This window comes from Daktulosphaira vitifoliae, unplaced genomic scaffold, assembly GCF_025091365.1.
Source record: "Daktulosphaira vitifoliae isolate Bord-2020 unplaced genomic scaffold, ASM2509136v1 Scaffold_1, whole genome shotgun sequence".
NCBI lineage: Eukaryota > Metazoa > Arthropoda > Insecta > Hemiptera > Phylloxeridae > Daktulosphaira > Daktulosphaira vitifoliae.
The window spans coordinates 28722629-28740587 of record NW_026099572.1 but is presented as its reverse complement, the minus strand read 5'-3'; the positions used below and the strand labels follow the sequence as shown (position 1 = coordinate 28740587).

The window sequence follows — 17959 nt, the reverse complement described above, 5'->3', positions numbered from 1 at the left end:
AATTATCTGATAACGTTTTTTAGTATTGAAAATCAGATCTCCACACATGAATATTGTGTTAATGAAAATAAGAAGTTTAAGACAAATTTTATTGATAATCAAAAAAGAACATCCAACACTGATGTGATCAAATGAATGGAAATCCGTTTTTCACTGTTATAACTATCAAATATTATACATTTTTTGGCAGTCTGATATGATCAGCTGATATGTGACAAATAATTAATATTTATGAAACGTCACCACCAATCTATATCGGTCAGAATAGAAAAGAGATAACGTACATTTTTAGACGATATCCAACATTAATTTTACGTTACTAAATTGGAGGTTTTAAGAAGAACATACCAATTATTGCTATTTTGAAAAAATTACCGAAGATGAAACATACACTAATGAAAATGATAAATTGTCGAAAACGTAAACCAAGTGCTGTCATCCGACTTCAGCGGGATTGTTTGTCACGAACATCGTATTGCACATCACAATTCTCGTGGGCGTGCTTTATGCGACCTGTCTGTTTAGAAATGACGAATATTCGAGTGTAGAAATCCGGCTCTGATCAGATTACAGACCACTACCGAAAGATATTAAACCACTATGCACGAGAGTACCTCGTACAGATAACGAGACGTCAAACAATTTATCAAACCATAGTTATGTCTTATTATAAAGTCTAATAAAACGTTACGTACGAGAGGGAGACGTGCAGTGACTGACGATTGTTATCTTCTACTACAACGCGAATATTTTTTTTTTTTTTTTTTTATTCTCTATGGAAATACTGTATACGCAACAGGTCAATTTGGAAAACAGTAACTACGCGCTCGAGTGGCACAGGACGAGTAGCAACACGAGGAACGACACTGCGCCGAAAATGAAAACAAAATAATGTTAACCAACAAACGTTTCGGTTAATTCAAGGCCTGAAGGAAGTAATACTATAAAACTAATAAAAATAAAGATGTAATCGGGTCGGTTCAAGGACACACACCTACTGTGCACTGTTCAATGTACCCAATGGTGACCGGAGGAGAATGGCGACTGATCGTGGCTGACAGAGGCCAATGTCTGTGTCGTGGCCACAGTCGGCTGCGGTTGTGTAGTCGGATTGAAGTTGTTAAAGTCTAAACAACCGCCTAAGCTGACTTCGTGACTGAGGACCTCGTCCACGTTACATTCTACCGGAGTGAATTTATCCAAGTTGATGTTGAGGTCGTCGAACGACAAGTGAGAAGCTCCCATGATCTGTCCGACAACCGTAGCAGACATGTTGTCGTCTTGCTGGTTATCCATGTAGCCATTGTTGTACTCCTAGACAAACAAAACCGGCCGGTCGGTAAATTAGACACAATATAATTTATCGGGCGCATTAAATAATTGTCGGAAGTCATTTTCGTACCTGTTTGATATTGTAAGGAGACGTGCTGTTTATGCTGCTGAGCTGATTCAAGTTGAAGCAAGAACATCCTTGGTAACCATGTATGGGACACGACGGGAACGCTATGCTGCTGTACGGCGGTGGTGGTGGACGGTTGTCCAAAAAGACGTCTCTGTAGCTGTCTAATGGTTGTAGCGGCTGAGACAGACGAACGGTCTGCGCTAACGTACCAGCCAATTGGTCGGCTTGGCCTTGTTCTGCCACCGAGTCGAGACCGTAATCGGCTGTGCTCAGTTGTTCGCTGAATATCGGAGACAGCCGGCCTGTCGAAGAAGCATTTGAAGACGCCCGCCCTCTGAAGTCAGGACTAAATTTTAAACAGAAAAAATTATAATTTCTATTGTCAGTTACAGTTATCGACTAAATATAGTACTAAATATTGTTTGCGTCGTTTCCCCTAGACAAACACTAAGGTCAAAGACCTGCCGACACATACGTCGTGTTATTTTTGAATGCAATTAAAATAATAGTATTGATTCAATTGAATAACAACAATTTACCCGCCTGAACTTCTTTTTTACGAGTTCGAGACAATCGAAATGATATTAAAATATTGTGGGATATATGAAAATTCACTACTGCGTCATGACCTACCAAATGTTTATCGTACTGTGCATCGTGTATTGAAACAACATCTATGTAAAAAAGAGAAATGCTTTGGAATTTCAATTTTTAAAAACTACAGCTTTAATCAAAAGTAACTACACGTTTTTTAAATATGTTATAGCTTGTATATAGTTAAGTTATATATAATATCAACCACAGTCGATATTACAACAGTAGAGTTAGAAACAATTACAAGGGGCACGGTTGAATTTGTAGTTACAAAAATAGAAATAATTGGCGAAAATATATAGAGGAAACGCTCAACTGTATGATTATAAATCTCGGCGAGATAACTACTACTGACCTGAACTGGAATCCCCTAAGGGGTGACACGGGTATCATGTCTGAATTTTCTGAGACGGAAGAGCTTGGACTAGGCGTGTTCTCCGGATGTAGACCGTTTCTGATGGCCTCCACGACTTTCTTGACACGACCGCGTCTCTTTTCAAACTTGGGCGTTTCCATTGAAGTTGCACGGCGCCTAGACTTGCCTGTTGTTTTACTAGCGTTATGATTGATCTGCCACCAAGAGGACTTGCCTGTGCCCTCGTTTTGAATCTTCTCAAAACGACTGTGTAATGACAAATTATGACGAATGGAATTCTGCAAAGAAACAAACGATTACATTGTTGGCGGTATTATTTTTTTTAGTATTCATCATCGTTCATCATGTGTACAATACACGGTGGTTTTGGGCGTCGAAAATTATTGTTTTTACAAGCGCGTAACATTGAAATTGCGCCGCAGTAGTAACCATTGGAAATTAGTTATTGTCGATTATAAATAATCAAAAGCCAGATAAACCAGCTGGTGAAAATGATTACGGCGAAATAAATATGTAACGCGAGCGTTTGTGATTAGACGTATTTCGTCAGAACGTTGTTGCTTAATTAACAGAAATTAAACATAATTGATTTTTATTTCTACGAGAAATCTAGTCGGCTAGACAACTGGTTTTAATATTTATCTTACATACGTTCACCTTGTAATTTATACACGTTTATGATTCCGGGGAATTAGAAATATAGCGGAGGATTATTTTGACTATAACTTATAACGAATGACTTGTCGGACGGAGAAAAACCTTGGACAAGATCCCACCGACTGCGTGAACAAGCAACAGATTTCAGACGGACATCATTACACATAATACGAATTTCAAGAGCCATCTGTCATCTTTCACGAACGTAAATTGCGCCTAATACACGTTACGCATTTTTTTTTTTTTTCCAAACTATTTCGACATATACCTCCTACTGCGTCGGTTTTTATCAGAATATGTGTCGTTAACATTCATACGCGCGTACGAATAGTCGACAACGAAAAGTCCTGGTAGTGTAGACGCATATAGCTGTTCGCCCTGCCCTTTAACACTCAAGGCCTGCTCACAAAAAACAACTGCACATACACGCGCACAAACAAAACACGGTGAACTCCGTACTATCAAAATGTAAACGCCATCATTACACAGAGAAATTATCTCGGTTGATTAAAGCGGCCAATAAACAGTAAAATTCAATTACTTCGAGTGCGCATATATTATTACTAGTAGTGGACTGCACCCAATCGACAGGTATTCTCGACACAACGTCGTTTACCGTAGAAATGTTCTTTTAGCGGTCACAACCGTTTGAAATAATTACTAGACAAAACCGTTTGTACATCCGTATAGTTCATGGATGTGAAAACGAGCAGGAATTTAACGACAATATAAATAATAATGCGCAATAGTCAACCAGCCTCGACCGAGTTCTAACGAGGGTTAAGTGGAAGATCAACGCGCGCCACGTCTAAACGACGAGCTGCCGGTGTCGGGCTGCTCTCTCGAGTTCCGTCCTCTTATGGCACACACCATATCATCACTCTCACGCAAATGATACCGGCCATAAGTGGGAGCATAATTAATGCATCACAAACTGGATAACGTTCTCTTGCCACATGGGAGTATTCAAAGTAAAATAAAAAATCAATCACCTCTAAGACGGGCGAATTAAACTTTTTGGTTTTCGTCGAGTACTAACGAAATAAACGGCTAAAACTATTAACTTCTGAAATGTATTCTTTGAAGAGCGCGCACTTCACAGCCCGCCGATATTTCAATATGTCTGATGACATTATGATTCTGAGAATAGCAATAATCGTGAATGGCAGGTCACCAGGACGGCGTCAGTTCTTAAGCATAAGTACCAAAATCAACATGATTTTTATTTTTACAGTAAAAAATACATTCGTTGGTTGAAAGTTAATAGACATAAATAATGACAAGTTTAATGAAAGTGGATAGATTTAGATTATTTTTGGCCAAGTTTCTGATTATATTTGTATATTTATTTTTAGACGATACACAATTTCATAGTTTAAAAACCAGTGGCCGGTTGGATTCGATTTTGATGTTCATAAATACTCGTTAGATTTTGCCCTTAAGATATTAAGTACAATGAAGGCACGAAATACAGAGATTTCGAATAAATTACTGTCATACGGGCAAAACTGTTCTGTTTTTAAATAAAACGTCCTCCCACTCGGACGTTAAAATAATTATAATGCCTTTTTAATTAAAATAAATCGAGTGTAATAACCTTTGAAACATACTGAACATTTTCAAAATCTATCCCAAACAACTTAGTGGTGGCATCTGTATTTGACTTTTTATTAGTATTAAACAAAATATAATAAGCATGTGTCAATTTCGCACAACTGGTTTTCGCGTAGACATCGGATAAAAATATTTCTACCGTCGAACCAGGTCAATAATACCATTCATAACCAATTAATTGGTTACCACTATATGTCAGTTGACACCCATGTAAACGACTTGGTGATACGCGTCTGGAAATAAAAATTCTGCATTTGGAATATTTTAAGTAACAGCACTTTCGAGTTTAAAATTATGTTTATCTAAATAAAACGGCTATAATTTTTCAAATGAATATCACGGAGCACATCAAAATAAAAAAATTAATTTATTTTGGACGCAGTCGTATACAACGAAACTTAAAAATAAACATCCGGTGGTGCCGTTCTGTTTCTGAAAGTCTATTCGTAGATCACAATGTAGTCATCAGTTTATAATTGGTGAAATGAAATGAGCGGAATAATCATAAGATTCATTTGGACTTATTTTAAAATAAACGAAAAATGATCACCGTGGCTAGTCGAGAGTCTACACTAAAATATTTTCCGTGGTATTCTCTTCGCCTAAAAGTCTGGATTTATTTTTTTTTCTTCTATACTGTTTTACATCACAATAAGATATCCAAGACCTCTTATAGAATATTTATGCAAATACAATTCCATACAATCGAAAATCGTTTGGGAATAGAACAACGTTGGACGAGTGGCGTGACAGAATTATGAAAAAAAAAAAAAAAAAAGAATATAGATACACTGCGGGTTAATATTTTTTTAAAGCACAGTGTTCACAGTTATCATTGGAATACGATAAAAGTTATGAAACAATTGAACAAATAAAATACTCGATGACATTAATAATTATTAATATGAATAGTAGAAAAAAATTCAAGTAGGCACGGCCCATGCAAAGTGCTACACAAAAAAAATATTACAGTGTCAATAAAATATATTTGGTAGCATCCAAATTGCTACTTCCTAATTATTACGCCACGAATTGAATAAGTATACGACTGTATAGGTGTACACACACACACACACGGCAATGCCAACAGTAGTATAGTGTAATTATTATAAACGTAGTATTATTAGTAATTACTATTCTACTATGGGCGAAACAATAGACGCCTCTGAATATAGGTCGTAATTTTAACTACAAGTCCACGAAACGATTGTCTGATGGCCGTATACTAATAATTAACCGGCTTCAAGTGCGATGAGATGACATCAGTTGTGTTTTTTGTAGATTCCATTAAAATGTTCGTGATATGAAACTCTAATGTTCGACAGCTACCGAAAAGCAATAAATATCGATTGGCATAGACAATTTATACACAATTACGAGTACAAATAGAAATTGCACAATAATAAACACGTGTTATTACGTTTGGCGTAACGAGATATATTAGACAAATAAGTGTTGTATAGATAATTGTTCAGTACGAACTGGCAATTTTTTATTACTTATTTAAACGGTTTCGATTTAAATGGCGTTTTACGACCAGTGAAAAAGACCAAATTCAAAATGATAAACGCGGGCCAATAAAAAAATGGCAAACCAACAGGGGCTGATTAGTTTTACAATATCATACAACATGAAAAATGAGACTTCGGTTCATTTCTCGTACGAACCATTAGTTCCTCGTATAAATTTTTGTCAACAAGTTGTTAATGTTAATGCTTACTACTTGGTACACTTCTTTCCAGTAAAATACTTTGTTGTAAAATGCATATAAAGCAAGACGCACAATTAATGCAGCGCCAACGGCTATTTAAAATGTTAATACATTTAAAAAGAATAATAAATTATATTTTATGCATTCCATCGACGCAATATGACATCGAGTTTCAACACACCACGTGTACTAAGTGGCGTCTTCGAATCATAGAAGCTGTTTAAATATGAAAACGTGTGCAAGTTACGACGCCGTCTCGCTTGGAGAGATTGAGCTGACTGTAAAAAGTAATGTCTGACACACAATTTCACTGCGAATTCAACATTTAAAAAAAGCAAGTATCATTCGGATCAATATCACTAACACCGCAGACGGGTGTCCCAGAAATACTGAAAAGGTATTTTTCTAAATAAAATTTCAACGTCGAAAACCATACTGTTTGGTGTTTCAATATGAACTTTTTTGAAACTGCAACAAGTTTCCAATTGACAGAGTCGAGAAAATCTCAAAAACGAGGGTGCCGTCGATGAGTCACAAACGAATAATGTACGCAGTAGGTTATTGCAGCATCAATGTTTACAAAACACATTCCCGTGAGAAGGAAAGAACGAGTTGAACGAATTATCTAATAATCCACTAAAAAGACAAACGGAAATCTCTCGTGTCGAGGAATTTAACACATTTTTGTGTGGACGCTACAAGCTCGTTTGCGATCAAATACAAGTGTACAAAGTACAAACGAGTGTGTACAATTCATTCGGTAAACCGCTCAACGTTTGGCTTGTGTACGACGAGCGCACAGTTTTTTTATTATTAGTATAATTTTTATACACACACGGTGTGTTCGACGGGGAGACCTTGAAGAGGCCACCAAATACACACCGCCGCCGCCGCCGTCGCACTGTCCAATGACGCAACGACTAATCAGTTGGCAAATCCTAATGATTACTATTGCGCCGCACTTTTAGCGAGAAAAATCTTTTATAAAAAATTTACAGCGACACTAAATCAACGATTCGGACAAATCACTTTTTTTTGTGTCTCCTCTGCAACATTTCTACCGCCGCCGCCGCCGCATTTTGCCTAAGTTTGTATGCGATATAGTATTTATTTAATACACTTTTCTTTTTTTTTTTTTGGAAAACACATTTTGAAAGTAAGACCCAAGGATTTACATTGAAACTAAAAAGAAAACCTTATGTTCCCTCGAGTGTAAGCACTACGAATTTGTAGGCGGTAAAACGTTATACCATAATCATATTGTACGAAATCCAATCGGTCTACTTAATCGTTTTTGTATTGAGTATCCACAAATCCTCCGTTATCATATAGCGAACATTTCCCATTATACTACTCTCCGTTGCCCGAATACACAAGAGAAACGTATTTTCTATTTGTTTTTATACCAGACGGGAGAAGGAGCAAGAGAAAAATCAAAAAGATATCAATCTTATAAAGCTGAAGGCACATATAAATAATTACTTTGTCAATTTTTTAATCCTAAAATCCATGTACCAAAGACCGTTGTTGATTGTGTAGGAGTTCTTGCTTTGCGTCACAATCTACACGATGATATATATCCGCATTCCCGGCCTTACTCTTCCACACACACACACACACACACACACACACACACACACACACACACATATATATAAACGAAACATTTTTTTTTTGTGTGCAAGGCAACCCACCGCCACCGCCTATTTCCACTAGCTTCACACAATACACATCCTATTCGTATCGTGTATTTTAAATTATGATGAATATTAATACAATAATAATAATATTATTATTATTATTACTATCGAAATGTACAATCTGTACATATAATAAATAATATTCTGTGTACTATAATACATGCAAACATCACGAGGGCAAGCGAAGAACGAAATTCTCGACCGGTGCTCGTCGCCCTGACGTACACACGTGTAGTATACGGGCGGCATCGAAACCGGCAAACCGGTCGTCCTTCGAGGACCTTCGACGACCACCACTTTTTTACTATATACGCACTACACAGTAAATAGTAATCGGTGTTCACATGTATTATAATTATGCGTACGAGTACCTATACGGTGCTACTCTTGCGCGAGTTTCGTCACGGGCAGTGCGCACTGGCGCTAAAATATTTCAACTCGTTCTCGGATTATATTTCTTTTTCACATTGGGCAAGTCCGCCATTATTTTCCTACGACCGACTCTCACTCGTTATTTAACAGGCCGCATACGCAACCGTGTTCGATCATCAGTGAGATACCCTATAAAATTCGGCCGGCAACGATTAGAGGAAGCTTAATGTATGCGCGTAGTACCCAACCTCGGGGCCTATCTCAAGCAATTAAGACGCACGTGTAGGAATCTTAAGGCGAGCAATTAGATGACCTCGACTTTTCATAAATTTTACACGCGTCAACCACCACCACCAATCACAGTTTGTTGTTTTGAAATTTGTCAATACATAATAACGAAACGCCATAGATTCAAATCGCAATTATTGTTTTTTTTTTGTTGATCGAGTGTTTTATTAAATGATGAAATTACGTAGCTATAGTGGGCGAAACGTCGACAACGTTCGAGTGCAACGACTTAGATAAATAAATAGTAAGGTCTAGCGGCGTTAATAAAGATGTTAAAAAAAAAAAAATACTCGAATCACAACTAAATGAAATAGCGCCAGGCGACATCCTTGGGGACACTAAAAATCCTACACGGACCGCTAATAATACAATGTTACCTCATTGTATAAGTGCATAAAAGAGGAACAGCTGACGAGTGTGGATGCAACGGCGAAATGTAATGGAACGCAGGCGCTTCGACAATCGGAATATTTGCGGCTCTCGACCGCCACACAAAAGCCTACAAGTTTTTCAACGAGGAGAAAGAGAGAAAACGAATTCTGTCTATCGCACGTCTGATCTACTACACATTATCTGTACTCCCTCGGGTCCTTTTTGCTCAGCACACGATATTAGAATAATTCTTTAACGGACTTTCGCCGGCATTACACGTGCGTTCCGTAATTTCTTGTTCTTTTCCCGACGACCATTTTTCGCATACGAATTCGGTTAAATGGAGACGTCTACATTATATGTAGACGAGTGTAGCCCGCTGAAAGCAAATTCGATAGCACACTGTTGCCACTATCGCGACTACATCTGCCACCGCCCCCGCGCGTTAATCTGAAGAACCATTGTCCGGTTTCCAACCCGGAGACCGGGTGCTGGGGACAGCAAAAATCATGGGAATTTCTAACAAAGGCATAAACCGACACAATATACTCCCACACATCGCATGAACCCTTTTCACGCAAACAATTTCAACGAATTGCGGATTTCTCACGGTCTGGTCGGCCAGCCAGCGGCTGTTCGGTCAGCTCGGTGTTAAAAGTGTACTTATGTTCCACTCGTGTAAAATGCATTTTTCGGTATATTTCACACACACCCGCGCGCGCGTGTGTGTGTGCGATTTCGTATGCACATTATTTGTGCATACCTTCTGTTACCGATTGACAAATGACCGAAATACTTCTTGAAAACGCTTCGGTGTGCGTAATATGTGTCAACAAAGCGACATGGCCGTGCTAAAAACACGAACGTGGCGATGTAACCACAGAAATATTAGGCTCACTCGGGAAAGTTTGTCGGAGCTCTAAACGCTTAAAGGTGGAAACGGTTTTGAAACACGACGCTTCCCAAACACGGTGTTAATTACGACGATAATTACCATTGCTCAACGCGCGGCATAGAAAATCTATTATGATTTTCCAATGTCGTAGTAATAAGAAGCGACCGACCATTAACACTGCTGATCACGGATTCGATTTGTAGCACAGGCGACAGCGGTGTAGATAGTAAATGGAAAATCTAATTTAAATATAGAACACGGTGTGCATAACTCAACCGAAATTATACTGTAGGTACACGTATTATGAATATAATTTCAACTTTGCGCTACATATTGTATAATTAATTTGACAATAATACAAATTTACATGTCGGTCGAATTTCAAAAACCAATTTGCTTTGCTTCTAAATATTATTTTCTTAAACAAAAACCTTTTCTCATTCAGTCGACATTCCGGAATCGGACACGATTTAAACAATTAGATAGAAAAAATTCAACAAAATTGCTGGCAATCGAGAAGACTGAACGGTTCGGACGAAAACTCGCGAGAAAGCATTCAATATTCCGCATGTTCTTTCTCTCTCTCTCTCTCTCTCTCTCTCTCTCTCTCTCTCTTTGCAACAGTCGATCAGTGTTTCTAATTTATCGGTTGCGCATTTTCACGTACAACGAAAAAGAACTCATTTCAAATAAAAAAGTAAAAACCGCCTGATAGCACTACTGCAACTGTTCTCCTTTCTACGCGGCTCTCTCTGATCACGGTGGCGACGGCGGCGGCAATGAGCACAATTATTTATAAAACGCATTATACAGTTCATATTGAATCCACTATCTCGTCGGCCATCTAAAAGATCCGATTACCACACGGATATCAGAAATCGGTTGAAAGTGATGCTGCAAGCGTTCATCGACAGAATCGAAATTAGATGAGTTCATTATAAACTACGACGCATAATTTTACGGGAAAAAAAATATATAAATCAATTTAAAAACCGTCCATGATAAAAATCGTATTATAATAACACCGTGTTAAAATTAATACACTGTTTGGTTCGGACCGACTTGGAAATTTTCTTTAGCGTCGTAGGTGCCAACGGCCGTGTGCTACCGCAGCAAACCTATTGTAGGTGGCCAAAAGCGGTTGTGCGTATACATGTGCGTGAATGGCTTGCGGCAAGGTGATTCCAACCAAGAAAAAATAAAATAATAATAATCACAACAAGAAAGAGTAGTAACTCTGCGTAAACACAAATACCACCCCTCCTCCCGTCGTACATACGGCGAGTACATGAAAGAGTAAACCGAGGTCTTTGACCGTCTTAATAATGTATGTTTCGCGGGTATCACCACGTGTTTTTTATTATTGTTATTAACAACATAGTCCCGGGCTAACAGAAACCACAAGCGCCGTCGCAACACAGTCTCAATTGTAAAATGCTTGGCGCGTTAAAACACGATATGGTAAAATATATATATATATATATTAAACCAATAGTACGCATCGACCGTTAAATGCCCCAGGAATACAGTTACACGTAGTTAACAAAATATAGTCTAGTCATTATCATAGTTAATTCAATGATATTTCAAAACATTAACATATTTATGATAATTTGTAAATTTATCAATGACTAGCGTGCCTTTGTTAAAGTATGCGCTAACTTGTTGGAAAAAACCCGTATAGAACATCATGCTGTAACTATATTGATAATACCTCGACTAAAATATTTAAGCCTTTTCCAGCGAATACCATTTATTCGTTAAAACGCAATTAATTAGAAACCAACGATTAATCTATAAAAGGCGTTGACAAAAATGCACTTTGAATAATAGCAAAATATATTAACAAATTGTTGTCATAAACAAAAAAACATGAATTTTGTTCTTAAAGAAAATTCGACTGATGACCTGAATGAAGTATTATAACGAACACGATAACGAACAATAACCGAATGAAGAGAGATAACCAAAAATGATGTTAGATAAACAGTTCTCTAGAAAAACAACAATGTTATGAAATAATTTTTTTTTAATTTTAGTAAATGTTAATCAATTTAATTCATGTTTAAAACGTTAGCAATTTTCTTGGGACAAAATGTAAAAAAATTCTATTCAAGATGAGAACAGCGTTTTATAAAGTACATGAGCGCGTATAGTATAAATTACACATAACGACTAAACGGTATTTTATCTATGTAGGTCATCGTTAGGACGGGTGAAGAACAAAATAATAGCGATATTCAATATGAACCTTACTACTGATAAAAACAAGCCAGTTGTTTCACGAGTAAATTATTTATCTTTCGGGTGAAACAACAAAAACATTTCGGAAAACAAAAAAAATGTTTTTTCTAGTTTTTTATTCTTGCAATACAAACCGGCTTCGACTACTCTTTTAACCCCAACTCCAATATAGAAAATAATGACGGAGATCTCTACTCGTGAAAGCGGTAGCACCGACTTCCAAGTCATTTGCCGTGCCACGAGCGGGTTCAACTTCACGAGCGTACCTATTGCCCGCCAACCGGTCAATCCTTACGCTTCACGGACAAAGCGGCGCACGTATAATAAAAATACAATTATAATATTATGCGAGTCGTCCTTGCCTAGAGGTAACGTTTTAGGAAAGTCCAGTTAACAGACGGCGCCACACCAAACCAGCCGAACCAGTTTCGGGTTATCGCGCACGCCGTTTTCTTCCTTCTCGCAGGGCTATACGCGTTTCGTAGACCGTCGCGCGTTACACGAATGCGCCAGGACGAGCCCGTTCGAAACCTGAAAACCTTAATTCGCAACGGCCAAACTCAATTAGACAGCCATTTCAAAAGTCCCCGCCGGCCGATAAAGTACGCCGAATGATATTGGTTCGTGCGAGTGCATTACCAATTAAATTAATTACGACCGATATTGGATTGTTGACGTCAATGAATTAATTAGATTTTTATTTGTGTGCGTGTTATATCTAATACAGGCCAGTGTCAATCGAGAGACTAATGATTTACGAGAAATGTTTTTTTATCATTATGATTATTGCCGAGATATACCGCCGGAGTAGAAGTGTTATCAGGGAATGTGTTGAAAGCGTTTTGAGAAAACAAAAAATAATGGTTCGTAATATTTCTTATCTCTTATCAGCACCACGTATTGCTCAACAACGGCTGCGGCAACATCAACGCCGCACCACTCCACACCACGTTAATCGAACTATTGTGATATTAATTTATTCGTGTGGTAGCATTTTTCCGACATTTATTTACCAACTGCGCAGCAACAACTGCGTTTTGCTATGCAAATATTATAAGCCACTCAATAATTTTTTCAATGTGTACACGCTTAAACATTTTTTGAATTTTAATAAACCAGGATTAGGATACTAGAGCAGGTACACGAATACGGTATAGTCAGTACGCATACAAATAAGTCTGTGATAAATTCGTTTGCACACGTTGGAACAACACAATCGATTCTAAGTAAAAATAACATAAATCGATTAAACTGAGTTTACTTAAGTGACTTTTTTTGTCGAGCGCTTCAAACAAAACTTAAATGCAATTGTTAAAAAAAAAAAAAACTAACCTATTCTAAGACATACTAGCTTAGCTAGTATGCGATCTGATAAATACAATATATATATATAAAAAAAAAGAGTGTATTCCATTGATAAACTGTATACACATTTTATTTTTAAAAGATTGATAACTCCAAGTTGAAAAAGTTGTTTTCATTTTTGTAAACTGCACATTTTTGGGTGTGTGTACGACTTTAAAAACATACAATTAATGAATAGTTCTTCAGTGCGCATACTTAATCTCGGGAAACCCAAACGTAATCTATACCGAGAATAATAATTATTAACGTATGTTTACAAGTACAAGATAGAACCGCGTTTTGTGTGGATAGGATTATTGTAAATTAATAGACCGCATTCCACATGGTCATTGATGAAATTGTTATTAATTTAGTCATTCACATTATTTAATCCATCGCAGATTTTCAAAAGGAGCAGCGCCGNTTGTGTGGATAGGATTATTGTAAATTAATAGACCGCATTCCACATGGTCATTGATGAAATTGTTATTAATTTAGTCATTCACACAGAGCACATTATTTAATCCATCGCAGATTTTCAAAAGGAGCAGCGCCATGGTGGAATAAAAAAAAACAGTTACTACAGCATTGGATTGAAAACAGATTAGCCTTAACAAAGAATTGGAACTTGAAAATAAGATTAGTAGAGAGTAAATATATTAAATAAATATTTAATTTTATTACGAAACAATATTCATATGATTTATTAGATTCCCCAAAAAACAAATTATTAAGACACGAGTTGAACGTCTTGATGGCACAAACATTTTTAGTCTAAGAGGACAACATTGTTTTGGCTCACCCCTACAAGACAATCCGAACTCAATTCTACTCCAGTGTAGGCGAATACTACTTCTCCACAACAATCACGTTAATTAATCTAATAATAGTCGAAGATGTAAAAAGTGAGCACAACATTGCTTTTATTATAACGTGCGACGCACATAAAATAGTAGGGGTGTCACGTGTGATATACACAAGCTCGGTGGCGCCCACGACTCGATATTGTTTTACAATGAAGACGTTAGCTAAAAAACATTGTTTTTGCTATTTTAAGACAGCGTGATGGCCTACTGGCTGAGTTTCACGCACACGCACGAAACGAATAATTTACAGAAACTCCCTCGTACTCTATCAGAGGTCCCAAACATTCTGCGAAATTATTTTAAACTAAAGATGAATCTCTATGAACTGCTAAACAACGGCCAGTCGCCCTCCTCCAGCGCACCGTCGAAACAGACACAATTTACGAAATTATAATATAAACATTAATTTTACAAGAATATACTGTATATTTGAAGCTTGAGAGACCTTGACTTATGAAATATTAAAAAAAAGCTGTTCCGATAATCGCCAATGAGCGTATAGGAGGCGCACACACACTATCTGGTGTATTGTAAATAATAATGTATACACTAGTAAACCTTGAAACGGCAGATAATAATTACGGATAGGCGCGAAATACTAGTTTTAATTAGCTGTCGACTGTCAATGTGCATTGAGGGAAAACGATTAGTGCTGCTAAAATCGCACACCACATTGGTATTTGGAATCTGTCCAAGAACATTCGACGACTGTGGCTATTTAATGTAATTTAAGATATGCAAACTGACGGTATGATTTATATTGAAAAAAACCCCGACGGGAGGAAGCATTAATTGTTGCTATGAATTTCGTAACCGTTTTTTATTACACGCAAAAAGTCTTTAATAACAATTTTAGCCGTTCCAAGGACTTCCTTTACCTGACAAAAACTCGTTTACAGCGTCGCGTCAGGCTTTTAAGAACAGTGAAAGCTTTGAGCTACTTCTTTTGAAGTAGAATCAAGTGAAAACAAAAATCGATCATAAAAAACGTCGAGATTCTATTGGAGGTGGTATATTCGCCGTCTTTTTAATATAAATATATATTATAAATAATGCAAAATTGTTTTTTCTTCTTGTAATAATGAAAATTCTTTAGCAAAGACATCAAAGGAATTGCACATGTTCTGATATTATACAAAATGCTTTTTAAGTTGAGCATTATTGTTGAACAAAATTGATTTTGTTCAACAATAATGATTCCGTTGTTTAGAATGCCAACAATCATATTTTAAAGTCGAATATTCGAATTAAAATGTTTAAATGTTCGGCAATTGTTTAAACAGTTAATTCATTATTCTGAAAAAAAAAAAAAAACTATTACACAGACCTCGATAGAATCAAAAATATTACACTATTGATTCTACTAAAATAAAAAAGCCATACGTTAAGGTTTATTAAAAAATTATAGATTTTTTTTATTAAGCCCTTAATTACTTCTGTTCGGTAGTAATAAAATGTTCAATGGAAAATAAAACGCACATTAAAGCTCATACGAGAACCGAATACAGAATATGTTTATGAAGTACGAATTTTTTGCAAGCTATACTTTTTTTTGTACCACCTACACGCACGTCACATTCAATGTGTGTTATCACTGTTAAAATAATAATTACTAAAGTTACACTAGGATTCATAGAAATACCGTGTAAATTTTTTACTTGTGTTTGCACTCGTGCCATCTCCATACACACCGTCGTCGCATATTTCTGGAAACAATAACAGATCGCAAACAACAATGTTTAGCCGGATAATAAATAACGTATCTGTGATAACTTGTGTTTCTAGCACATGAAAATATTCTTCAGTGGTCCCTATCAATCATTCATTCATATAACCCATTACCAGTTTTGTTTCAGTAAAAAAACTCACATGCGTCACTAATTTTAATAAAATATTTAAATCAATTCATAGTTACGGTTGAACACCGCCTGGAGGGCTGTAGGAAGCAATAAAATTATCTCGGGGGTGTCTTTAATTTCAATTAAAAACGCAACAAAAACAATCGATAAAAAAATGTTCACGCGAACGACGCACAACGCAACAATGTCAATTAGCAAACGCCGTCTAATAATTTCAAATAAAAACAATTTGGCGGTGCTAGTCAGACGAAAGAAAATCGCACATTGAGTAACACAGACAACGTTTTTACAACGCATGCCGAACAAGTTATTTCGCACTTGTTTACTACACGTGGAAATTGTGGCGGCGCAATTATACCGAAAGTAACGCACAACGGTTTTTTATTTCCGAAATACCACAAACATTGAAATCTATCGATAACGTAAAAATCTTAAAACGGAAAATCCGTTTATTATTACACGATATTCGCATGTGTCGTCCAGTGAAAACTTAGACGTTGTTGTTATACAAATGTTTGTTTGTTGTTGTTCTTATATTGCACAATCCTGTAAACGTAGTGATGCAGCGCGTGGATATAATCATTCAGTAAAGGAATCCCATTAAAAAATCATTGATGCCGATACTAACAACGTTGTTAACTAGCAACAGTTGGTAAAGGTGGGGAAGGGCGAGGGAGAATAACTCGCGCGCTGTTGCTTCCTTGGTAGGCCATATCGTTATCGCGTCACAGCTTCATTGCCTCTGCCGAAGCCTTTCCGTTTCGTTGAACTACACACTCGACCAAACGAAATGTAAAATGAAAAATAATAACAATATACGTTCCAGAATGTGTGTACTCGCGTGTGTTTTTACCTTTTTTTTTTTTTTAAGACAAAAGAAAAGTACACGGTAGGCAATATTGTGACGGAGGCACTTTGGTAAACGATGAAAACATCAATAATAATATTGTGATTGCCGCTATTATTATTATTATTATTTGGAAGTTGTTGTTATTGCATTATTATAATTATATTTCCTCGCAGATCGATCAACCTTCGGTGTTCCCTCCTCGCTTTTAAATACATTAACACGATGTGGTTTGAGTGTGTGTGTGTGTGTGCGAGAACAATTTTTTTGTTTTGCAAAACCGTAGCGTCGCTGGTATTTAGACGTAGTAGCCGTCGTAGTAGAAGTTGTTATGTAGTAAAAAAACCCGTTCGATGACAATTTCATTGAGTACATAAAAACGTAAATATTATTGTAATTTTCCGGCTGGCAAACCACAGCCGTCTAAAATATAACAACACAGTAGTGATACGCGTTGACAATAAGATATTTACCGAAAATAATTCTATTTGCATTACTTATCAAAGTACGATTTTTGTTTTGGAGCAAATGAAAATCGCTTCTCGGTAGCAGCCATCGAATGGAAATCAATGCTGTTATTATTTAACAGCCACGTTAGACAATTTAAAAATCTGGTAGTTATTCGGTTAGAAAAATCGAGAGATATTGATCTTTGATTATTTTTCACCGTGTCCTCAAATAACGCGGTCGGGCCCCTTTTTTCTCGTGTTTAACTTTATAAAAAACGCAACAGCGTTATTATTGTTATCGTTACGCTTTATTGATGACCGCATATTATGCTAATATTAACTCAAGACATGCAAAAAAAAAAAAAAAAA

General features: G+C 36.7%; 1 protein-coding gene across 1 annotated transcript in view; it reads right to left on the bottom strand.

The window, feature by feature from the left end:
* The window catches only part of LOC126902916 (forkhead box protein O), a 34045-nt gene that overhangs the window by 2020 nt on the left and 14066 nt on the right, over positions 1-17959 (bottom strand). The window contains exons 2-4 of the mRNA XM_050680684.1: positions 2352-2650; positions 1403-1748; positions 995-1314 (exon numbers count right to left, since the gene is read on the bottom strand). Coding sequence (XP_050536641.1) covers positions 1009-1314; positions 1403-1748; positions 2352-2650 — 951 coding nt within the window. The 3' untranslated portion in view covers positions 995-1008. The remainder of the gene's footprint in view (positions 1-994; positions 1315-1402; positions 1749-2351; positions 2651-17959) is intronic.